At 37.3% G+C, this 26795-nt stretch overlaps 2 protein-coding genes, 1 long non-coding RNA gene and 1 pseudogene across 5 annotated transcripts; all 4 read left to right on the plus strand.

The window, feature by feature from the left end:
• Positions 1–1271: 1271 nt before the first annotated feature.
• LOC103640820 (uncharacterized) lies at positions 1272–4115 on the plus strand. 2 transcript variants are annotated; one of them, XR_002266780.2, is made up of 2 exons: positions 1272–1938; positions 2863–2932. XR_002266780.2 is itself a non-coding variant. In XM_008664291.4 (2 exons), the coding sequence occupies exons 1-2, from the start codon at positions 1505–1507 to the stop codon at positions 3924–3926; spliced, it is 471 nt and encodes a 156-aa protein (XP_008662513.1). In that variant the 5' UTR covers positions 1356–1504; the 3' UTR covers positions 3927–4115. The 2 variants fall into 2 exon arrangements, 1 of the variants encoding a protein (XP_008662513.1); XM_008664291.4 differs by lacking the exon at positions 2863–2932 and adding an exon at positions 3890–4115 and having other exon boundaries at positions 1356–1938.
• A 5142-nt stretch (positions 4116–9257) lies between these two features.
• LOC103640833 (uncharacterized) lies at positions 9258–10735 on the plus strand. Its single transcript, XR_559886.1, has 2 exons — positions 9258–9394; positions 10198–10735. It is a non-coding gene; the product is annotated as an uncharacterized lncRNA (long non-coding RNA).
• Positions 10736–16374: 5639 nt separating this feature from the next.
• LOC100277762 (uncharacterized) lies at positions 16375–17034 on the plus strand. The gene is given in 1 exon segment (NM_001151248.1): positions 16375–17034. A coding segment is annotated over 1 exon segment (438 nt). The 5' UTR covers positions 16375–16473; the 3' UTR covers positions 16912–17034.
• Positions 17035–21723: 4689 nt separating this feature from the next.
• On the plus strand, positions 21724–22470 carry LOC100276471 (uncharacterized; annotated as a pseudogene). The gene has a single exon (NR_157019.1). The product of NR_157019.1 is annotated as an uncharacterized protein (transcript).
• Positions 22471–26795: the final 4325 nt, after the last annotated feature.

The following is a 26795-nucleotide window of genomic DNA, read 5'->3' on the forward strand; positions in this document are numbered from 1 at the left end:
CAGACCAGGGATCCCAGTTCACTTCTCGATTTTGTCAGAAGTTGCACGAGTGCTTGGACACGTAGTTGAATTTCAGCTCGGCCTACCATCCTCAAACATATGGGCAGACCGAGAGAACCAACCAAGTACTAGAAGATATGTTGAGAGCTTGTGCTCTTAAAAATGGTGGCAGTTGGGATAAGAGTTTACCATATGCGGAGTTCTCTTACAATAATAGTTACCAGGCCAGTCTGAAGATATCCCCGTTCGAGGCTTTATATGGTAGAAAATGCAGGACTCCACTATATTGGGATCAAACTAGTGAAAGGCAGTTCTTTGGGCCAGAAATTATACAAGAGGCAGAAGAACAAGTACTGTTGATATGGGAAAACTTGAGAACTGCGCACTCTAGGCAGAAAAGCTATGCAGATAACCGGAGAAGGCAATTAGAGTTCAAGGAGGGTGATCACGTGTATCTGAAGGTGTCACCGATCCGAGGTATGAGGAGATTTAAAGTTAAAGGGAAGTTGTCCCCCTCGCTTTATTGGACCCTTCATGATCCTAAAGCGAGTGGGAGAAGTTGCCTATCAGCTGGAACTACTCAACCATCTGGCAGATCTACATGATGTCTTCCATGTATCCCAGTTGAAGAAGTGCCTCAGGTTACCCGAAGAGCAACTGCCTATGGAGGAATTGAGTGTTCAAGATGATCTGACTTACACTGAGTATTCTATCAAGATTATTGATACTTTGACTCGTGTTACAAGGAGTAAGGTGATCAAAATGTGCAAAGTGCAATGGAGTCATCATGGAGAAGATGAAGCTACTTGGGAGAGAGAAAAAGAGCTACGAGTAGATTTCCCCACCTCTTTCCTAGTTCATCTTAATCTCAAGGCTGAGATTCTTTTTAAGGGGGTAGGATTTGTAATACCAAACTTGTGGAATATAAAAGAGAGGGATACATCTTTATGTGTGTTACCTTCTATTAATGAGAAATATTAAGGAACATATTTAAAGTGAATAATTCTCTAATAAAACATAAATAATACATGCATCATGTTGGAGTTTATTTGTTTGTGCATTTAATAATAATAATAGTAGTAATAAAAATATAATAATGTTGAAATTTGGATTAACACCTAATTTTAAATCTAGAATTTGAAGATGAAATAGCAAAGAAAAGAGAAGGAGAAAGAAAATAAATATATAAATAAATATATCCTTGCCATACTAGTATTTTTAAATTGTACATTCAATCCATGTACAAAATTCACAACAAAGTTGGATTCAAATTTGAGATTTAAAAATAAAAAGAAAAGAAAACAGGAAAGAAAACGAAAAAGAAAAGAAAAAGAAAAAATCCGCGCCTGGGCTCAAAACCATAGCCTCGACCCACTCTATCCTTTTTCTCCCCCTGTGGCCCACCTCGTCTTTTACATGCCGCGTGCGCATTGACACACTTACGGGCGGGCCCCAATCCCCAGTGCTCCTCCCGGTTGAAGCGCCTGCGCTCTGCCACTTCCGCATGGGGCCCACTGGTAAACGCCATCCTCGTCCCTCTCTCCGCGCCGGCGTAACAGAACAGCGGGCGCCACCTGGGAACTTCGGCCCCATGACCGCGGATGGTTGCGCTGGGTTAGCTATAATTGTTGACCCCCTTGGGAGGCCCCACCCATCTACCCGACCACAGAAGTCGTCGGTGCACCACCTTGAACCTAGAGCTCTGTCACCAAGGACCGCAGGGAGAAGAGAATCCGCTCACTGCTGCAGTGCTCGGGTTGTGTCGGCGTTCGGGCAATTGCACAAGGCGGGGGAGCTTAACCATGGTTCGTGGGACCTTGTGGTGGCGGCGTTGGGCTCGGGGCGTCACTGGTGCCAGCTCAATTGCTCCCTGGAGACACCTCACCACCGCGGATCCACGCATCTCTATGGGCAGGGCACAACACCATGTGATTCACGGTATGGACTCCTCCCCCGTGCTCGCGTTCATCTATATTGTGTGTAGCATCGTCTGAAGCATAGTTGTGGGGTACCTGGGTTGTTGGTGGCTCTTGCCGGCGATGGCCGCTGCTGGGGAGAGTCTGGTGCCGTTGTCCGCCACCGTCGGGGGAGAGGGAGATGTCTGGGTCACTCGATTTAGATGAAATGGCCAGGATTAGCGATATGATATCGATTGGGGGCGGTTTGGCCTAAACCGTTTGACGAAGATCGGACGCATAAATGTGCGCCTCGGTCACTTTAAATCCTGACCGTTGGGGTAATCCGAGGGATGGCACTGCATACCGTTTCGGGGAGGGATTCGATTTAATCTAGGCCGTCTGCGATGGATCAGTCGACCGACATCTATTTATACCGCGTCGGATAACCCTATTTACAATTGAGCCCCTGTTCTTTCTTAATATCAACCCGCCATCCTGCAGTAGTGAAGGAAAGTATAAACCAAGCCCTGAAATTTGTAAATTTAACCCCGTGTTCTCGGATAATGGTGGCCACAGTCCATAGGGTATTAAACCCTATAAACTACATTAGGGATAATGATTTTAACATAAAAATAATTTCAGAATCTTATTAAATTCATAATTAATTATTTTTTACTCCTTTTTAATCCATTCTGGTTGCATTAATTTTGTTTTAATATTGTTTATCACTAGGTAACTCTGTTTAGCCCTGAAACATAGATTAAAATTATCCACTTAACTTATTCAATACCAAACACTTAATAACTTCGGAAAATCGTAACTCGATAACCGTAACTCTAAATTTAGTGATTCTCAAACCTACGATCTCGTTACGATGCATAGAATATCATTATGCAGTACGTTCTCATGTTTGGTGTGATGTTAATTTCTCATGTACCATGTTTGCTTGTATTATTGCGAGTAGACGAGCAAGTGACTGAGGACTCAGAAGCTCAGTAGGTGGAAACTACTGAGCAGGAGCTCGTTGAAGGCAAGTTGTGTCCTTGATCACTTCTATTTACCCAATAATGTTCATGTTGATCATTATGATCTGCATAGGTTAATTTTGATGGGACCCAATAGGTCACCCCAGTTTGGCTATCTTTATACCTTGTTTACCACAGAACTTTTGGGTAGTACCTGCTATTGGTTTATGTGGTTTTAGGTGTTAAGATACACATTATTCATGATCATGCTTTTATTATCAATTTGTTATTTATTGTTCATGACAAGATCATTATGTTAATTGGAACATGGAGAACCACCCGGGAAAACAGTGCTACCACAAGGGTGGTATGGGACGCCCTTGGCTAACTAATTAGGAAAGCTAGTGGATGACTACCTTACCCTAAAGGGGCAAGGGCAGTATGGGAGTGGTAGGTATAGGGAGGTTCTCGAGTTGATTTTGCTGCAATGGCTTTTCAGACGGGGGATTCCTATGCTACGCTCCCTAGAAACTGTAGCAGGTTTTCTAAAGCTAGTGGAACTTTGTAAAGGCCTCGTAGTGTTACCCTGCCTTGCTTCCTTGGTAGAGGTGTATGGGATTCATGAACCCTTGGCATATGGGTAACATGACTTGTGGGTACAGATGTGCAACCTCTGTAGAGTGTAAAACTGGTATATCAGCCATGCTCATGGTCATGAGCGGCTCGGACCCACATGAGTAACTTATGGAATTAAATTTAACTGGTCATTTGCATCGCATTGTGGTTTATTATTAATTTTGATCTATTATTACTTTAGTTTGGTACATACTTGCATTTAGTAACTGCTAATAAAATTTGACCAACTTATTAAAAGCAATGCTCAGCTTTAACCATTATTTATTGATCAGCCTTACACTTCACCTGAACTCCCACCTTTAGTGAGTTCATGCACATTATTCCCCACAACTTGTTGAGCTATGATCTTTTGTGAGCTCACTCTTCCGATATATATACCGCCCCCCACAGGAGAAGAATAGGTGGTCCAGGAGGAGGTCTACAATGAGGAGTACGAGCTTATCTAGCTAGCGTCTCCCAGTTAGCTTTATGGCGTCAAGGAATAATATTTAGTTCGTTTTATGGTTATCATTTGTTTTTGTAAGATACTTCCGCTATGTAATAATGATTGTGACATTTATCTCTATACACTTTGTCGTTATATGTGATATTCTTCTTTGGTGCACATATGAGACGCACCTGGGTTTACCCATTAAATCCGGGAGTGACAACAACTACAAGTTTAGGATGATATTATTGATCTTCACTATGTGTCTTTAGGGCTTTAGTTGGTTGATTTTTGAAAGTTCCCTTTGAGGGGAACTCAGATCTAGATATCGACTAGAGGGGGTGAATTGGCGAATAAAAAATTACACCAAAAACTTAGAACTTTCTTACTCTACTCGTAGTATGGATCGTAATGGAATGAAGATCAACACTAGTAGTACGGAGCAGAATACTAGTTTATGTCTTAAAAGATCATGCACTTTAAGAACATCTCATACTAGGGATATGTAGTGAAGTGCAAATAGCAAAGAAAACAAAAACAGAACAGAGATACAGAGATTTAGCCTGTGGTTCGGCCAAGCCTAAAATGCTTGCCTACATCCATGTTGAAGTTAACCAACCTGGCTTGGAGTCTATTTCAATTCCTTCCTCTGTTTGCTTAGATTCATCACTAGTTGACGGGCCGAATCTTCCACTATGTTGATGACATTTACAACAGAGTTGTGGCTGTTTACAACTCCTGACAGCACTCCGGTAGAGCAACAACACTTGCTCAAGATCATAATCGCTCGCTCAATCTCGCAGCAGCACCTTCCCTCTCTCTTTTGATTATAACAGCGCCAACACCTGATCTAGAGATAAATACACAAAGAGAAAGATAGAGAATAGTTGCACAATGATTCTACACTTGTATGCTGCCTTGTTGCTTTAGGTACCTCAATTTTCATGACCTTCTCCCTTGCTCTAGTACCTCTAAGATCTACTTGCCTCTATCATTGGAGTGACCAGTTGACTCCAAGTAATGTACATTGAGTTGCACGTAATAAATGTCCATCCTTGGATTGTCTTGTAATGTCCACAGTCCATAGTCAGCTTAGCCTATGTGGACAATCACACCTGTGTCGATGTGTTGAGTGTTATAAGATTTTCACTAAGTACTTGCTCAACACTTAACACCTCAGTTAGATTTTTAATCGTGTTGCCATCTAAAATACCAAAACCCACATGAGACCTTTCAATTTTTTTCACCAAGTCACAAATCAGATCTCAACATAGATTCCATCTCTCTAAACTCAGTGGGGGTGTTAGATGTATGTAGACAGGATTCTAATGCCTTTTCTGCTATTTCCCTATTGTATATAGATTGGACTCTATGTTGTACCTATGTATATATACCGTCCTTAAGCCCTTATATTGTAATATATACTGGCCTTAGACCCTTATGCTGTAATACTAGTGCTATTCATAATAGTTTTATCCTCCAATTGGGTATTAAAGGTGCTAACTAGTAATTAGGTTTCTTTTGGTTCAGTTCTTTGAACCAGATTCATTGTAAAAAATCTAGAACCACAACTCAAAGAGTAGAGAAGCTGAATAGATTCCTAAAAATCTACATATTCTTCTAGTTCAATCTAGAATCTACCCTAAGATTTTAGATTCTCTCATTATTTTTTTCAAAGTCACTATTATTTATATGATCAAACTATTATATTTTCTATTCAAAGGCCCTCACCTAACTCGTCATTCGACTCCCAATATTTCCAATCACCTACCTGCGCCTGAATCCGGAGACCGGAGGTCGGCGATGTGGCTTAACTCATCATTCCAACTATCCAGCAACGAGCATTGCTCCCACCACCACCACCAGAGGCGTGGTCACTTCCTACATGCGTCTCCACCCCATGTCATGGTGATTTCCTCTACACCCGACCCGTGTTGTTATCAAGACATCATTGTGCACGCCGTCCAAGACTCACAACTTCTCTAATCACTTCATCCATAATTCGCTCATGTCCATATGAGATATATATTATCTCGTATTTACCTTACCTAATTTAAAAATGCATATTTAGAACTCTAAACAAATTTAATATAAAAAGGTTTTCAACTCTAAAGAAGTTATACATATAGTTTTTACTATAACTTTAGTTTTAGTTGTTTCTCAGGTTATTTGAAAAATTTTGAATTTCAATCATGAGAAAGTCAAACAAAATTTAAGTTGGATAGATGATTTCAATTAAAAAAGTATCAACTATAAGGTTTTATAACTCTTTGAGGCCTATATGAAATAGATAGTTAATTCCAATGTAATGTTATTTACACTTTGATTTATCCCCAATGCTACCCGACTCACTCTGTACGGAATAGATAGCTTTTGCAAGTTTAGAGGAAACACATAAAAGGTTGCACCTCGCTTCCTTTCTCCTAGCCTTTTTAGTCTTGCATGGACAATCAATAGGTCTCCTTTCATTTGTGATATTTGTTTCATATCCAGTGCCTTTATGGTTTATGGTGGCAACATATTCAATATGCACCATGTGCAAACTCATTAATATTTAACTACTAACTAGCACTTATCTACATCTACAAACACTACATTTATGTCAAATTCAATTGGTAGGTCTCCTGTTCTCTCTCTCCCACCCTCCTCGTCACACTACTTTTACTTTAGTAACATGTATTAAGATTAAAAAAGATGCTATGCACAGGGCAAATGCATGATGTGTTGTTTCAGTGTGTTGCAAAGTGAAGTGCCACTCTACTAGTCATGTGTGATCCACATGAAGAAAGAGAATGAGTTAAGGGTTTGTTTGGTTGGGTGTGGCCGTGAAAAAAGCTGTTGTGTGCTGTGAGCTATGGAAAAAGCTGTTGTGGTTTGTGAACTGTTAAAAAGCTAAAAACTATTTGGTGAAACCACTATAAGCCGTTAAAAGTTCTTCGATATATGTTTTCACAATTCCATCCGAAAGCCACTAAAAACAGGTCCAGTGGTGCTTTTAGTTTTGCACTGCAAGAAAGTCAGCTTTTAGAAAAAGTTGTTTTCTAGATCGAGCCCTTTGGTTTGTCTTTTGAATTTTAGGGAGAAAAAACCAAAGCCAAAAGACAAACCAAACACACCCAAAGTTAAACTATTACACGATATTGCTTGGGTATCTACCTTTCCTATATATCGTATCCGATCCCATGCTACTGAATCTTATGTAGAACCAGCATGCTACTGCTCAATGGCGAACCTAGAAATTTACTACAAGGTATGCTGCCTAAAATTTTCATATATATTCAGTCAAACTATTTAACAATTCAATATCACTTTTTACAACAAATCACACAATAAATTTTAAATTTGAATATTAAAATAAAGAAATAAATAATAAGTCTTAAATTTAGAAAGTAAGTTAAAAATATTCACAAATTACAATATAATTAGATGAAAGTCATACTGATAATTTATATGACTTTTTAGCTGCTGAGACCTTCTATAAGACATAATCAATATCTTAATTATATTATCTTCGTCCACTTAAAAACATAATATGAAACAATTAAATAAATTATACTTGCACAAATTAGATCCTCAAACCTCACATGTGATTACACAGATAGTCACATAATATATACCGAGTTGTTGATTAACCTCGATTGTTTTGATGTTGAATAAGCCACTGATCTCGTTGCTCATAGAAATGTGAATACCTTTTTAATTCCAGAAATTTAAGCACAAATATTTTTATTATACAAGAAAAAAGAGCGAGAGATTGAATGCCACGATGATTAGATTGACCAACTTTGAGTCTTGCTGTTTGGCAGGCAAGGCACCACGGGTGTGTGTAGGGTACTAGGGTCGTTCCCTACCTTTTGACTCTTGAAAGCTAGGACCCATTATAAAGTTGTTTGCACATTTCGTCATTTTTACGAGTCTAAACCTAGCAGTCTAGCCTTCACCGACATCTCGCGAGTCACGTCCGTCGAAAAACTCGAGCAATCGAGTGTTGGACTGTCAATTTTGTGAGTGTATCGTTCGTCCTATGGACCATCCCAATAACCTACAGGAGTGTTAGCGCAACATCCCTTTTGTGTTAAATATTTTTAAAATATTTTTATTTTTATATATACATATATACTATGTATACGAGCTGGGTACACGGGGTATGCCAGGGCATACCTAGCATACCCCCTAGATACGACCCTGCTTTCTGCTTGTTGCAGAGAAGCAAAGAGAGCTAGCTGATTTCTGATGCCTTCTAGCCCTACACCATCTCATCGGTAGGGATGCAATGCAGATGTTGTCTCTACCATGTACATCAGCACTGATCCACTATATCTATCTACAGACTAAGCATTGACACCTATTTTATTGTTGAAGGTTGGTGTTGCATCTATCACATTGCATCGGTAGGGATGCAATGCAGATGTTGTCACTTTCTTGCCATGACTTTTGGTGTGATATCTCTTGCAATCAGATGATTTGGACTTACAGATCTAATGATACAATTAGCATCTCTAGCTACATCATAATGACAGATTGCATACGTACAAGCTTAGTTTCAGAAAAAAATATGTGGTGTCCCATAGCTTGAGAAGTACAACCTATTGCTTCAAAGTCTATGAACCTAATAGCTGATGAAGGCTAAATTGTCGTTACTTTCTAATCCAATACAAAAGAGATAGTTAATTCCAATGCAAAGTTATTTATGCTATGATGTATCCTCAATGCTACCTGACTCACTCTATACGAAAATATAGATAACTTTTGCAAGTTTAGAATAAACACATAAAAGGTTGCACCTCGCTCCATTTCTCCTAGCTTTTGCATGTTTAGAAGAAACTCGTACAAGATTGCACTGGCTCCCTTTCTCCTAGCCTTTTTTAGTCTTGCTTGGACAATCAGTAAGTCTCCTTTCATTGTGATATTTGTTTCATATCTTGGTGCAGGTTTATGGTGGCAACAAACTCAATATGCACCATGTGCAAACTCATTAAACATTTACGTTAAGAGAACATATCCTATGGACAAGACTCCCTTCACTGCACAAATTCAATCGATAGGTCTCCTATTCGCTCTCTCCTGCCCTCCTAGTCGCACTAATTTTACTTTTGATGAGTATTAAGATAAAAAAGAAGCATGCACAGGACATGCATGTTGTGTTGTTTAAGTGTGTTGCAAAGTGAAGTGCCACTTTACTAGTCATGTGTGATTCACATGAAGAAAGAGAACGAGTTGCATTTTAACTGCTACATACATGGCTGCCTGCATGCTGTGAGCATGATATATGATATAGGTATAACGATGAATATATATAAATAGTCGATATATTATATATGAATAGTTCTTGTATGAGCATGTTCAGATGTGTCTTTGAGATGTTGGAGGAACACAAAGTAGAGAATCACTTTAGTTACATCATGATCAACATGTCGCGTTAGGATATCTTTTATCTTTGAAAGTATAATGTGTTACCTAACTACAAGGTGATCTTCGTCTCTATTAGCTTTATGATAAAAAACTAATGTTATAATTAGAGTCAAATGTTATCATTAAATGCATATAGATAGGACTGTACTTGTGTTGGACTCTAGGCTTAACCTATGTATATATATGCTAGCATTAGGATCTCATATTATAATAAGTATTATTTTAGGATGACCATCTGATTGGTGTGGCTACGTCGAGCGCCCGCTACATGACTGCAACATTCTAGTGGCCGATGTTGTTGACTTTAGTCAAATCACGATTGGAGTAGTTTCCCAATCGGAGCTTGGGACGATAGGGCTCAAAACCCTCACGCGCGAGGTGATGGGCATGCTCATCGACACACCCAAGCATGTGACGCTTGGCAGGTGGGCAAGACGTCTGTTAGCCTCCACAAGTCTGGTATGCCGTCGTTGATGTCTATGGGTTATACAAGGTTGGTTGTCTGTTGTTCACGATGGAGCGCACACACCGCCGATAGAAGGATGTTGTCATCTATTTTCCTGCGGTTGTTGTTAGAGCATCTCAAATAGAAGTCCTAAACAGAGTTGTATTTTGAAATATAGTACTTTAACAAAAAAACTTCTTCAATAGGGATACTATTTTACAAAAAAATTAAATAATTACAAGACTCGGCCTCTCAGGTCCTAAATATAGGACTTCATATGCTGAAGCCTTACTCTCGCTTTTTACACTATTCCTACTCTTTTATCTCTTAAATAACATGATTTATTTCGGTATACGACTCAACTATTAGAGCTGTCCCTACTTACTTAACATCAAGTTTCGTTTTAATTTTTAGAACTCAAATATAGGACTTCTTGTTGGAGATGCTCTAAGGAGATCGAGGATGATCCCGTCTACGGTGGCAAGCAGTACTACAATTAAGTAATAATGGAGGGCGGCCTGGTGTTGACAGCCAAACAGCGACAGGAATACCCTGGCGGATGGAACCCGTTCGTGTTATGGCGCGGCGTGCCTCGTGGCGCCATAGAGCTTCATTACAATCATCTTCTTCGTGTTCTACGCTATCTTCATGACACTATCTATGGTTGTCTATATTTAGAGAGAGAATATGGATGAAGGAGTATCCTCTATATTTAGAGTGTACTCTAGAGGACATCTTTGAAGTCTATAGAGGAGAGAATCTTTTCTATATTTATAGCTAGTAGATGAACATATAGAGTTAGTCGTTGAAGACAACCTGAGATACTACTTTAGCTTTGCTTTAGTCAAAAACAAATTACATGTCAATTTTACACATCTTTATCATTTCTAGAATTGACTGTTTTTAGAGGCAATCGATAATGGTAGGAACGTCGAGTGTCTTTGGAACGGAAGTTAATTTTTAGAGGTGTTTGAAAACACCAATTGTTTTGAAAAAAAATCAACTTCGTCAATCACACTTTTCAAGGTAGTGTTTGGTTCCAAAATATGGTGGGATGGAACCGTTGCGTTTTTATTTTGTTGTTGTTTGGATTAATTCTATTTAGAACGGAGCGACTCTAAAAAATTATTCTTAAATTTGGAATTATTTTGGCTCCCCAAAATCTCTCAGACGGAACCGCTCTATTCAAACTGACTCTGGAACCAAGCATTACCTTAAATGCAGAATCACACTGCCAGAAGAAACGAGACACGTCTCAAATCATTTATATGGTAGCACGATGTGTCAAGTATAGATGTACATTCGGGCCGTCTAGCCTGTTTAAATTTTGGGACGTAACGGGCTGGCCCACGAGCCTATCCCTCGGCACACGGTCTGACACGTAATTGCTTAAATGTGCCGGTCTTATTTCAGGCAACCCAAAATTATAAAAAAACCTGAAATTCAATTTTTGGCCCAAAATTCAATTTTTGGACCAAAATTTACATCAGGGCCTAAAATTAACATCAGAGCCCAAAATTCAAAACAGATTTAAGAAAACAAATAAAAGATAAGAGAAATAAATTTGACCAAAAGAAACTTAATACTTGTATTCAGTTACCAGAGCTATGCAATGACTACCTCGTTAAAAACCATTTTGTTAAAAGGAAAAGGCGTATATTCATCTCTATACAGAGTTCGTAAGTTCAATTCATTATCCAATTTTCATAACAAAAGTAAAATTACATCACATACTTTAATTCAAAGCTACAAGAAACATCTAACTAGCATCATCTCTAGCTTTGTGTTCTTTATCAAGTACATTAAAGTGTGGAATGAAGTGTGGTTTTAATGAATATATGGGCCTTTTCGTGCCTCTATATGGACCATTTCATGTCTTCCTTAACGAGTCGTGCTCGTGCCCGGCCATGGGCCACGACCTCGGCCCAAACCCGGGCCGATATATCAGACCGTATCGACCCATCACTAAAATATTTTGGGTCGTACCATGCCGTTCTTGGGCCGTGCTTTTTTCGTGCTTCGGACTAGCCCATCACGCCTGGCCCAAATGTACACCTATAATGTCAAGTTCGGTATTATTGGAGTTCGTATCGTATCGTCTTAGTTGGCGGTGGTGGTACTGGTTCATTTAGCATTGTGTATGTTCACGCGCTTAGGCCAATGTCTAGCACCAAAAACATCCATGGTTGATAGTTTTTAAATTGAAATCATTTATCCAACTTAAATTATGTTTGACTTTCTCGTATTTAAAACTCAAAACTTTCAAATAACCTGAGAAAGGATTAAAATTAAAGTTATAGTAAAAAATATATCTATAATTCTTTAGAGTTGAAAACCTTTTACATTAAATTCATGTAGATTTCTGAATACATTTTAAAATTGAGTAAAATAAATATGAGATAATATATATCTCGTTTTGGGGGTCTTCTCATCCTCAAGACAAAGACACCTTCGGCAAGATAATACAAAAGCTCACCGAAGCTATCATCAACCTCGGCTCAGTTTCTCAAGATGAAGGCCTTGTGTATAAACAACATTGCAGAATGCCGAAGCTCAATAGCTTCGGCTCAGACCAAGCAAAGAACTAAAAGACTAAATAGACCATATTAGCTTTAGTTGCCTATAAATAATCGTTCAAGGGTATGGATGTAATTTCACCCGGGCTGCGTCCCGTGCCTATAAATAGGTGAACAGTAACCCCATACTATTCACGTTGGATTGTAATCACTCTCCCGCATCTTCACCTTCAAGCAAGCCGAAGGTATCAATGTAATGTGGATTCTGTTAATATTCATACATGTTTTGTGGGATGCAAATATAGATAAATCAACGAGATACAATTATTGTCTACATCCTTTTGCATTCTTATCCATATAATAAATGAATGATGAAGGTATGTCATTCTCGACCTTCGTCTGATGAGTATTATACCCATGAGGAGATAATACTTCGGAAGTCGAAGGTCTGTTATAATTAACAATTGTGTTGCCTTGTTCTTGACTCACAACATTTGAGAACAAGTGACCAACATTCATATAGACACGAGTGACGTATGGATGAAGTGATTAGAGAAGTTAAGTCTTGGTCGACGACGGCAGGTCGGGTGTGGAGGAGATTTCTAGATGGGATAATAATGCATCCATTTCCTAGATTTAGTAGAATAACCTCATTCTTGGTACTAATACTAATATAGTTTTTTTGAAATGAGATAGTAGTCGATTAATTTACTTTATTCTATAAACCAAACAAAAAAAAGCTCAGAATGAGGTGATGGTGAACCACTTCAATCCATAGACCAAACACCTCATAAGTTCATCAGCAATATATGCTACACTGCTCGATCTTGTTGATATGAATTTGAAATGCTTATATGAAATGAACTTGTAAAGAAATTGAAGTTATTCTCTAGTTACCACCAGACACAAATAAGTAGCTATGTACGTACACGAAAAATGTATGCTATGTTGTTTAGGCGTGTTGCAGTTAGTGTGACAATGGGCTCTAAATTTTACATTATAAGATTTAAGGATTGGATCAGATTACGATCGATCCATATTTCTATTTATTTTTGAACTAAAAATTATTTAGTGTCCTATCATTTTATCATTTTGTGAAAAAAACATTTGGATCACGATACATTACCACCCCTAGTTACAATTACAAGCACCACTCTACCAGCCATGCATGTGTGTGTCAAACCAAAACAATCAAAACAGAGAATGATTCACATTTTAACTGCTGCATGCATGGTTGCGCGTGCTACAAGTATGCCCACATGTGTTTCAAAATATTGGATGGACACAAACATCATAATCTGGTCACTTGTACCACGATTAACATGCTATGAAGAAATAAAGATTATGCAAGTAAACAGTATATAAAATAGCATCAGGATACATCTTCTGCTAAATAATCAAGTCTAGTTTTCTTTGGTGGCAAAGGAATAAATTGTTAGGGGAAGAGATCATCTCAATATGGTTTTCGAGGCTCATGCATGCATCTACGTGTGTGTGTCTTAGCTATAGCAGTGAATGCCTATGAACCTAAAATCTATTACTGGACGGCGAGTAGCCACAAAACAAAAAGACAATTCCTGTTGCCTCCTAATCCAATGTTGCAACGTAAATTTAATTCCCGCTATTGCGTGACTCACTTTATACCAATTGGCAAGTTTTTTTGGATGTTCAACACACAAAAAAGACGCAAAAGACGGTGCCTCATTTCCTTGCTCTCGTAGCCTTTTATATCGTCTTATTGAGTGGACCGAGATGATAACTGCATAATATCGACACATTTATTTCCTTTTTCATTTGTGATATTTATTTCATACCTTCGTGCCTTTATGGCAGCAGCATACCAAATAAAGCTCATGTGAAACATATCAATTAATAGCAACCTGGAAACAAACTAATACCGTGGTTCAATGGATTTTGGCATATATGATTGGTATTTTGTTGCCCAGCTGAATTTGTCATTAAATTATAAAAAACACTCTTGAACTTGAATAACAATCAATTCCCCCCTATTAACTCTAAAAATTGGATGAAATCCCCCCACCACACACACTTAAAATAGTCTAGACTGGTTTAGATGGTATGCGGTTTTGGTTAATGTGGCATGCAGATTCACATGTCTTCTGATTTTTCAATCATGCCATCTTTTATTGAACATTTAGGATCGTAAATAATCCCAGATTAAAAAATAACTATACAATTTTAGGTATCTTCACAATAATAGATCTTAAAATGAATATTTAAGAATGTAGATAATCTCAAATAAAAAGACTTTGAACTATAAAGCTATAGACCTCATTAAGACATAATCATAGAAAATGCCATGTAATTGTTCAAGATCATTTAAAGAAATAAAAATGAATTTAAAATACGATAAATTAAAACAAGCTGCTTAAGTACGAAAACATGCCCGGTGTAGGGTGAGCCACCTTAATTCAAGGGTATTCAATTTTGACAAAACGGTGTCTATAAAAAGATGTATGAGGTTAGTGATAAGAGTTTCTCACCAAAGATCCATGGGTATACATCCTGTCTTTTTGGCCGAAAATGGTCATGAACTGTAGTTTTCGGTAGTAACGAAGACAAACACCTATGGATTTCTCATGAAAGGTCTACACAAAAAATCCATGAAACTATTTTTTGGCATGGAAATATGCATGAGGTAAGTAATAGGAGCCTCTCACCAAGGATATTTGGTCATATAGCTGGTATTTTTTGCTAAAAAACTGGCATCAACAACCATTTTTGGCGATGTCGGTGGCTAACACCAACGGATTTTCATGAAGATGGTCTACATAAAAATCAAAGAAATGAATTGTTGGCAAGGAAAGATGTATGTGCTAAGTAATAGGAGCCTCTCACCAAAGATCCATGGGCATACAACCTGTATTTTTAGCTGAAAATAGCATGAATGGTCATTTTCGGCAATATCAAAGGCTAACACCTATAGAATTTTCATGAAAAATATACTCCAAAAATCTAAGAAAATGATTTCTAGTAATAAAAGATATATGAGATAAGTAATTGGAGTCTCTCACCAAAGATCCATGGGTATGCGGTCGGTATTTTGTCAAAAATGGCCATGAAAGGTCGTTTTCGTCAATACCAAAGGCTAACAACTATGGATTTTACATGAAAAATGGTCTCCACCGTAAAACGAAGAAACTAATTTCTATCAAGTAAATATGTATGTGGTGAGTAATAGGAACCTCTCACCAAAGATCTATGGGCATACGACCGATATTTTTTTGCTGAAAACGAGCATGGCAGTCGTTTTCATCAATACCGAAGGTTAACACCTAAAGATTTTTCATAAAAAATGGTATCTACAAATATCCAAGAAATTAACTTCTAGTATTGAAATATGTATGGGATGAGTAATAGGAGCCTTTCACCAAAGATCAATGGGCATATAGCCAGTATCTTCGGACAAAAATGGGCATAAAGGTCATTTTCAGGAATACCGAAGGCTAACACCTATGAAATTTTCATGTAATATACTCCACAAAAAATATATGACACTGATTTCTGTCAAGGAAGATGTATGGGGTAAGTAATAGAAACCTTTCACCAAAGATTGATAGGTATACATTCTATATTTTTTGCAAGAAATGGACATGAACGGTCATTTTAGCCAATAATGAAGAATAACACCTATGAATTTTTATGAAAAAATAGTGTCCATAAAAAACAAGAAACTGATTTTGGCATAGAAATATGCATGAAGAAAGAGAACGAGTTGCATTCTAACTATTACATACATGACTGCCTACATGCAGTTAGCATGATATATGATATATGTATAACAATGAACATTATAAATAGTTGATATAATATATATATGATATATGTATAACAATGAACATTATAAATAGTTGATATAATATACATGAATAGTTCTTGTATGAGCATGTTCAGATGTGTCTTTGAGATGTTGGAGGAACACAAAGGAGAAAATCGCTTTAGTCACATTATGATCAACATGTCGTGTTAGTATATTTTTTATATTTGAAAGTATAATGTGTTATCTAACTATAAGGTGATCTTCGTCTCTATTGGCATTATGATAAAAAACTAGCAAAAAATGTCGTGAGTCTAATGTTATCATTAGAGTCAAATGTTATCATTAAATATATATAGATAGGACTGTACTTGCGTTGGACTCTAGGCTTAAGCTATGTATATATATATATATATGCTAGTATTAGGACATCATATTATAATAAGTATTATTTCAAGAAGACCATCCGATTGGTGCGGCTACGTCAAACGTTCGCGCCATGACTGCAACATTCTAGTGGCCAATGTTGTTGACTTCAGGCAAATCACGATGGAGATGCTCTCTCGACTAGAGCTCGGGACGACAGGGCTCAAGACCCTCACGCGCGAGGTGATGGGCTTGCTCATCGACAAGCCCAAGCATGTGACGCTCAGCAGGTGGACAAAACGTTCTTTTGGCCCCCACAGGTCTAGTACGTCGTCGTTGTTGATGTCTATGGGTTCTACAAGGTTGGTTTTCTGTTGTTCACGACGGAGCGCACGCACAACCGATGGAAGGTCGCCGCCGTCTATTTGCATTAAGTTGCTGTTAGAGCATCTCCAATATAAGTTCTAAATGGAGTTGTATTTTGAATTTTAGTACTTTAACAATAATATTTCTTTAATAGTGATGCTATTTTACAAAAAAATAAATAATTACGAGAATTGGCCTCTCAGGTCCTAAATATAGGACTTCATATGGTGGAGCCTTATCCTCGTTTTTTACACTATTTCTACTCTTTTATCTCTTAAATAACATGATTTATTTCGAATATAGGACTCAACTATTGTAGCTGACCCTACTTACTTAAAATCAAATTACGTTTTAATTTTTAGGACTCAAATATAGGACTTCTTGTTGGAGATGCTCTAAGGTGATCAAGGATGAGCCCATCTACGGTGGCAAGCAGTACTGCAATTAATTCATAATAGAGGGCGACCTGGTGCTGGCAGCCGAACAACGGCAGGAATACCCTGGCGGGCGGACCCTGTTCGTGTTATGGCGTGCCTGGTGGTGCCATAGAGCTTCATTACATTTTTCTTCTTCGTGTTCTACGTTATCTTCGTGACACCATCTCTGGTCGTCCATATTTAGATAGAGAATATGAATGAAGGAGTATCCTATATTTAGAGTGGACTCTAGAGGACATCTTTGAAGTCTATAGAGGAGATAATCATTTCTATATTTATAGCTAGTAGATGAACATATAGAGTCACTTGTTGAAGACAACATGAGATACTACTTTAGCTTTGCTTTAGGCAAAAACAAATTGCATGTCAATTTTACATCTTTAACTTTTCTAGAATTGACGGTTTTTAGAGGCAATCGATAATGGTAGGAACACCAAGTGTCTCTAGAACGGAAGTTAATTTTTAGAGGTGTTTGAAAACACCAATCGTTTTGAAAAAAACAACTTCTTCATCAGTCAATCACACTTTTCAAGGTAGAGTTTTGTTCCAAAATATGGTGAGATGGAACTGTTATGCTTTTATTTTGTTGTTGTTTGGATTGATTCTATTTAGAACGGAGCGACTCTAAAAAATATGCTTAAATTTGGAATTATTTTTGCTCCCCAAAATCTCTCAGACAGAACCGCTCTATTCAAACTGACTCCGGAACCAAACATTACCTTAAATGCAGAATCACTGCCAGAAGAAACGAGATGCCTCTCATCATTTATATGGTGGGACGATGTGTCAAGTCCGGTATTATTGGAGTTCGTATCGTATTGTCTTAGTTGGTGGTGGTACTGGTTCATTTAGCACTGTGTATGTTTGCACGTTTAGGCCAGTGTCTAGCACCCAAAGAGATCCATGGTTGATAGTTTTTTAAATTGAAATCATTTATCCAAGTTAAATTATGTTTGGCTTTCTCATATTTGAAACTCAAAATTTTGAATAACCTGAGAAAGGATTAAAATTAAAGTTATAGTAAACATTATATCTATAATTCTTTAGAGTTGAAAACCTTTTATATTAAATTTATGTAGAGTTCTGAATACTCATTTTTAAAACTGAGTATGGTAAATACGAGATAATATATATCTCATATAGACACGAGCGACGTATGGATGGAGTGATTAGAGAAGTTGTGATTCTTGGTCGACGACGGTAGGTTAGGTGTAGAGGGGATTTCTAGATGGGATAATAATGCATCCATTTCCTAGATTTAGTAAAATAACCTCATTTTTCGTACTAATATTAATATAGCTTTTTTGAAATGAGATAGTGATGGATCAATTTATTTTATTCTATAAACCAAACAAAAAAAGCTCAGAATGAGGTGATGGTGAACCACTTCAATCCATAGGCCAAACACCTCATAAGTTCATCAGCTGTATACGCTACATTGCTCGATCTTATTGATACGAATTTGAAATGCTTATATGAAATGAACTCGTAAGGAAATTGAAGTTATTCTTAGTTACCACCAGACAAAAATAAGTAGCTATGTATGTACACGAAAAATACATGTTATGTTGTTTGGGTGTGTTGTAGTTAGGGTGACAATGGGTTCTAAATTTTACATTATAAGACTTAATGATCAGATTGGATTAGGATCGAGCTATATTTCTATTCATTTTTAAACTAAAAATTATTTAGTGTCTTATTATTTTTTCATTTTGTGAAAAAACATTTGGATCACCATAAATTACCACCCCTAGTTACAATTGCAAGCACCACTCTACCAGCCATGCATGTGTTAGTCAAATCAAAACAATCAAAAGAGAACGATTCATATTTTAACTGCTGCATTCATGGTTGCGCATACTACAAGTATGCCCACATGTGTTTGGAAATATTGGATGGACACAAATATCTGAATCTGGTCACTTGTACCACGATTAACATGCAACGGAGAAACAAAGATTATGCAAGTAAAGAGTATATAAAATAGCCTCAGGATGCATCTTCTTCTAATTAATCAAGTCTAGCTTTCTTCGGTCGCAAAGGAATAAATTGTTAGGGGGAAGAGATCATCTCAATATGGTTTTCGAGGCTCATGGATGCATCTACGTGTGTGTTTTAGCTATAGCAGTGAATGTCAATGAACCTAAAATCTATTACTGGACGGCGAGTAACCACAAAACAGAAAGATAATTCCTGTTGCCTCCTAATCCAATGTTGCAACGTAAATTTAATCCCCGCTATTGCGTTACTCACTTTATACCAATTGGCAAGTTTTTTTTGGATGTACAAAACAAAACAAAAATGACACAAAAGACGGTGCCTCATTTCCTTGCTCTCGTAGCCTTTTATATCGTCTTATTGAGTGGACCGAGATGATAACTGCATAATATCGACACATTTATTTACTTTTTTTCTTTGTGATTATTTATTTCATATCTTCGTGCCTTTATGGCAGCATCATATCAAATAAAGCTCATGTGAAGCATATATCAATTAATAGCAACCTGGAAACAAACTAATACGGCGGTTCAATGGATTTTGGCATATATGATTGGTATTTGGATGTCACTTGTAAACAAGTCGTGACAAGTACGAGTTGCCCAGCTGAATTTGTCATTAAATTAAAAAAACACTCTTGAACTTGAATACCAATCAATTCGCCCCTATTAACTCTAAAAATTGGATGAAATCCCCCCACCACCACCTAAAATAGTCTAGACTGGTTTAGATGGTACATGGTTTTGGTTGATGTGGCATGAAGGCTCACATGTCTTCTGATTTTTCAATCATGCCATCTTTTATTGAACATTTAGGATCCTAAATAATCCCAGATAAAAAAATAACTATAATTTTTTTGGTCTCTTCACAATAATAGAACTTAAAATGAATATTTAAGAATGTAGATAATCTCAAATAAAAAGACTTTGAACTATAATGCTGTAGACCTCATTAAGACATAATCATAGTAAAGGCCAAGTAATTGTTCGAGATCATTTTAAAGAAATAAAAATGAATTTAAAATACGATAAATTAAAACAAGCAGCTTAAGTACGCAAACATGCCCGGTGTAGGGTGAGCCACCTTAATTCAAGGGTATTCAATTTTGACAAAACGATCTATAAAAAGATGTATGAGGTTAGTAATAAGAGTTTCTCACCAAAGATCCATGGGTATACGTCCCGTCTTTTTTGGCCGAAAATGGTCATGAACTGTAGTTTTCGGTAGTAACGTAGACAAACACCTATGGATTTCTCATGTAGGGTCTACACAAAAAATCCATGAAACTATTTTTTGGCATGGAAATATGCATGAGGTAAGTAATAGGAGCCTCTCACCAAGGATATTTGGTCATACAACTGGTATTTTTTGCTAAAAAACTGGCATCAACGACCATTTTTGGCGATGTCGGTGGCTAACACCAACGAATTTTCATGAAGATGGTCTACATAAAAATCAAAGAAATGAATTGTTGGTAAGGAAAGATGTATGTGCTAAGTAATAGGAGCCTCTCACCAAAGATCCATGGGCATACAACCTGTGTTTTTAGCTAAAAATAGCATGAATGGTCATTTTCGGCAATATCAAAGGCTAACACCTATAGAATTTTCATGAAAAATAGACTCCAAAAAAATCTAAGAAAATGATTTCTAGTAATAAAAGATATATGAGATAAGTAGTTGGAGTCTCTCACCAAAGATCCATGGGTATGCGGTCGGTATTTTGCTGAAAACGGTCATGAAAGGTCGTTTTCGTCAATACCAGAGGCTGATTTTACATGAAAAATGGTCTCCACCGTAAAACGAAGAAACTAATTTCTATCAAGTAAATATGTATGTGGTGAGTAATAGGAACCTCTCACCAAAGATCTATGGGCATACGACCGATATTGTTTTGCTGAAAACGAGCATGGCAGTCGTTTTCATCAATACCGAAGGTTAACACCTAAAGATTTTTCATAAAAAATGGTATCTACAAATATCCAAGAAATTAACTTCTAGTATTGAAATATGTATGGGATGAGTAATAGGAGCCTTTCACCAAAGATCATTTTCGGACAAAAACGGGCATAAAGGTCATTTTCAGGAATACCGAAGGCTAACACCTATGAAATTTTCATGTAATATACTCCACAAAAAATACATGACACTGATTTCTGTCAAGGAAGATGTATGGGGTAAGTAATAGAAACCTTTCACCAAAGATTGATAGGTATACATTCTATATTTTTTGTTAGGAATGGACATGAACGGTCATTTTAGCCAATAGTGAAGAATAACACCTATGAATTTTTATGAAAAAATAGTCTCCATAAAAAATAAGAAATTGATTTTGGCATAGAAATATGCATGAAGAAAGAGAACGAGTTGCATTCTAACTGTTACATACATGACTGCCTGCATGCAGTTAGCATGATATATGATATAGGTATAACAATGAACATTATAAATAGTTGATATAATATATATGAATAGTTCTTGTATGAGCATGTTCAGATGTGTCTTTGAGATGTTGGAGGAACACAAAGGAGAGAATCGCTTTAGTCACATCATGATCAACATGTCGCGTTAGTATACTTTTATCTTTGAAAGTATAATGTGTTATCTAACTACAAGGTAATTTTCGTCTCTATTAGCATTATGATAAAAAACTAGCAGAAAATGTTGTGAGTCTAATGTTATCATTAGAGTCAAATATTATCATTAAATATATACAGATAGGACTGTACTTGTGTTGGACTCTAGGCTTAAGCTATGTATATATATGCTAGCATTAGGACCTCATATTATAATAAGTATTATTTCAAGACGACCATCCGATTAGTGTGGCTACGTCGAACGCCCGCGCCATGATTGCAACATTCTAGTGGCCAATGTTGTTGACTTCAGGCAAATCACGGTGGAGATGCTCTCTCGACTAGAGCTCGGGACGACAGGGCTCAAGACCCTCACGCGCGAGGTGATGGACGTGCTCATCGACAAGCCCAAGCATGTGACACTCGGCAGGTGGAAAAGACGTTCTTTTGGCCCCCACAGGTCTAGTACGTCGTTGTTGATGTCTATGAGTTCTACAAGGTTGGTTGTCTGTTGTTCATGACAGAGCGCACGCACAGCTGATGGAAGGACGCCGCCGTCTATTTGCATGGAGATGCTGTCAGAGCATCTCCAATAGAAGTTCTAAACAGAGTTGTATTTTGAAATATAGTACTTTAACAAAAATATTTCTTTAATAGTGATGCTATTTTACAAAAAAATTAAATAATTACAAGACTCGGCCTCTCAGGTCCTAAATATGGGACTTCATATGGTGGAGCCTTATCCTCGTTTTTACACTATCCCTACTCTTTTATCTCCTAAATAACATGATTTATTTCGAATATAGGACTCAACTATTGTAGCTGGCCCTACTTACTTAAAATCAAGTTCCGTTATAATTTTTAGGACTCAAATATAGGACTTCTTGTTGGAGATGCTCTAAGGTGATCGAGGATGAGCCCGTCTACGGTGGCAAACAGTACTGCAATTAAGTCATAATGGAGGGCGGCCTGGTGCTGGCAGCCGAACAGCGGTAGGAATACCCTAACAGGCAGACCCCGTTCGTGTTATGGCATGCCTAGTGGCGCCATAGAGCTTCATTACATTCATCTTCTTCGTGTTCTACGTTATCTTCGTGACACCATATCTGGTCGTCTATATTTAGAGAGAGAATATGAATGAAGGAGTATCCTATATTTAGAGTGGACTCTAGAGGACATCTTTGAAGTCTATAGAAGAGATAATCTTTTCTATATTTATAGGTAGTAGATGAACAGATAGAGTCACTTGTTGAAGACAACCTGAGAGACTACTTTAGCTTTGCTTTAAGCAAAAACAAATTGCATGTCAATTTTACATCTTTATCATTTCTAGAATTGACGGTTTTTAGAGGCAATCGATAATGGTAGGAACACCGAGTGTCTCTAGAACGGAAGTTAATTTTTAGAGGTGTTTGAAAACACCAATCGTTTTGAAAAAATCAACTTCTTCATTAGTCAATCACACTTTTCAAGGTAGAGTTTTGTTCCATAATATGGTGGGATGGAACCGTTATGCTTTTATTTTGTTATTGTTTGGATTGATTCTATTTAGAACGGAGCGACTCTAAAAAATATGCCTAAATTTGGAATTATTTTAGCTCCCCAAAATATCTTGGACAAAACCGCTCTATTCGAACTGACTCCGGAACCAAACATTAGCTTAAATGCAGAATCTCTGCCAGAAGAAACAAGATGCCTCTCATCATTTATATGGTGGAACGATGTGTCAAGTCTGGTATTATTGGAGTTCGTATCGTAACGTCTTAGTTGGTGGTGGTACTGGTTCATTTAGCACTGTGTATGTTGCATGCTTAGGCCAGTGTCTAGCACCCAAAAAGATCCATGGTTGATAGTTTTTTAAATTGAAATCATTTATCCAACTTAAATTATGTTTGACTTTCTCATATTTGAAACTCAAAATTTTCGAATAACCTGAGAAAGGATTAAAATTAAAGTTATAGTAAAAATATATCTATAATTCTTTAGAGTTGAAAACCTTTTATATTAAATTCCTCTCATATAGATACAAGCGACGTATGGATGAAGTGATTAGAGAAGTTGCGTCTTGGTCGACGACGGCAGGTCGGGTGCGGATGAGATTTCTAGTTGGGATAATAATGCATCCATTTTCTAGATTTAGTAGAATAACCTCATTCTTCGTACTAATACTAATATAGTTTTTTTTTGAAATGAGATAGTGGTGGATCAACTTATTTTGTTCTATAAACCAAACAAAAAAAAGCTCAGAATGAGGTGATGGTGAACCACTTCAATTCATAGACCAAACACCTCATAAGTTCATCAGTAGTATAGGCTACATTGCTCGGTCTTGTTGATATGAATTTGAAATGCTTATATGAAATGAGCTCGTAAAGAAATTAAAGTTATTCTCTAGTTACCACCAGACAAAAGTAAATAGCTATGTATGTACACGAAAAATGTATGCTATGTTGTTTAGGCGTGTTGCAGTTAAGGTGACAATAGACTCTAAATTTTACATTATAAGATTTAAGGATCAGATCGGATTAAGGTCGAGCCATATTTCTATTCATTTTTGGACTAAAAATTATTTAGTGTCCTATCGTTTTGTCATTTTGTGAAGAAACATTTGGATCACGATACATTACCACCCGTAGTTACAATTGCAAGCACAACTCTACCAGCATGTGTGAGTCAAATCAAAACAATCAAAACAGAGTATGATTCACATTTTAACTGTTGCATGCATGGTTGCGCGTGCTACAAGTATGCCCACTTGTTTTGAAATATTGGATGGACACAAATATCAGAATCTGGTCACTTGTACCACGATTAACATGCTATGGAGGAACAAAGAATATTCAAGTAAACAATATATAAAATAGCCTCAGGATGCATCTTCTGCTAATTAATCAAGTTCAGCTTTCTTCAGTCACAAAGGAATTAATTGTTGGGGAAAGAGATAATCTAAATATGATTTTTGAGGCTCATGCATGCATCTACGTGCGTGTCTTAGCTATGGCAGTGAATGCCTATGAACCTAAAATCTATTACTGGACGGCGAGTAGCCACAAAACAGAAAGATAATTCTTGTTGCCTCCTAATCCAATGTTGCAATGTAAATTTAATCCCTGCTATTGCGTGACTCACCTTATACCAATTAGCAAGTTTTTTTGGATGTTCAAAACAAAAAAAGATGCAAAAGACAGTGCCTGATTTCCTTGCTCTCGTAGCCTTTTTTATCGTCTTATTGAGTGGACCGTGATGATAACTGCATAATATCGACACATTTATTTCCTTTTTTCTTTGTGATATTTATTTCATATCTTCGTGCCTTTATGGCAGCAGCATATCAAATAAAGCTCATATGAAGCATATCAATTAATAGCAACCTGGAAACAAACTAATACGGCGGTTCAATGGATTTTGGCATATATGATTGGTATTTGGATGTCTCTTGTAAACAAGCCATGACAAGTACGATTGCCCAGCTGAATTTGTCATTAAATTAAAAAACACTCTTGAACTTGAATACCAATCAATTCGCCCCTATTAACTCTAAAAATTGGATGAAATCCCCCCACCACCACCTAAAATAGTCTAGACTGGTTTAGATGGTACGTGGTTTTGGTTGATGTGGCATGCAGGCTCACATGTCTTCTGATTTTTCAATCATGCCATCTTTTATTGAACATTTAGGATCCTAAATAATCCCAGATAAAAAATAACTATAAAATTTTAGGTCTCTTCACAATAATAGAATTTAAACTAAATATTTAAAAATGTAGATAATATCAAATAAAAAGATTTTGAACTATAAAGCTATAGACCTCATTAAGACATAATCATAGTAAAGGCCATGTAATTGTTCGAGATGATTTAAAGAAATAAAAATGAATTTAAAATACGATAAATTAAAACAAGCATCTTAAGGGCCTGTTTGACATGACTCCAGAGCAAAACTCCAAGGAGGAGCTGGCCAGAGCATGCCAAACACCCTAACTCCAGAGTTGTAAACTCTATGGAGTTTTTGGAGCTGCAGTACAATTTTTTGGAGTACCTCTTTTGCTGCTCTGAAAACTCCAAAAAAGCAACCTAGTCATGGAGTTTTGAGTTATTTACCCGCCATTGCCACTGGTTATGAGAAACAATCTAAACTCTGGAGCAGAGCTGCTCCACCCAGAGTTTTAGAGTAGAGCTGCTCTGGGGTGGAGCAGAGCCATGCCAAACACACCCTAAGTACGCAAACATGCCTGGTGTAGGGTGAGCCACCTTAATTCAAGCGTATTCAATTTTGACAAAACGGTCTATAAAAAGATGTATGAGGTTAGTAATGGGAGTCTCTTAACAAAGATCCATGGGTATACGTCCCATCTTTTTGGCCAAAAATGGTCATGGACTGTAGTTTACGGCAGTAACGAATACAAACACCTATGGATTTCTCATGAAGGGTCTACACAAAAAATTCATGAAACTATTTTTGGCATGGAAATATGCATGAGTTAAGTAATAGGAGCCTCTCACCAAGGATATTTGGTTATACAACAAGTATTTTTTGCTAAAAACGGGCATCAACAACCATTTTTGGCGATGTCGGTGGCTAACACCAACGGATTTTCATGAAGATGGTTGTTGGGGGTCTGCTTCGTCGCCGAAGGTCCTGTAAGAAAAAACACCTTCGGAAGATCAGCACAGAAATAACGTCGAAGCTACCTTCTAGGGAACTTCGGCATAACGACATGCCTTGAGACGAAGGGTTGCACCGACTTAAAGATGAAAAGACAGATCGACCCACGATAACATGTGTCATGATTGTAACTAGTTGTCAACGACATAAATGTAATTTTGACCTGCCTACGTCCCGTGCCTATAAATAGGTGAACAGTACCCTCGTACTGTTCACGCTGACTTCTATTCGCTCGTGCGTCACACTTGGACTTTTGCCTTCTGTCAAGCCGAAGGTACAAATGTAATTCAATATTGTTCTTGTTCATCCA

This window comes from Zea mays, chromosome 1 (assembly GCF_902167145.1).
Source record: "Zea mays cultivar B73 chromosome 1, Zm-B73-REFERENCE-NAM-5.0, whole genome shotgun sequence".
In the NCBI taxonomy this organism is placed as follows: domain Eukaryota; kingdom Viridiplantae; phylum Streptophyta; class Magnoliopsida; order Poales; family Poaceae; genus Zea; species Zea mays.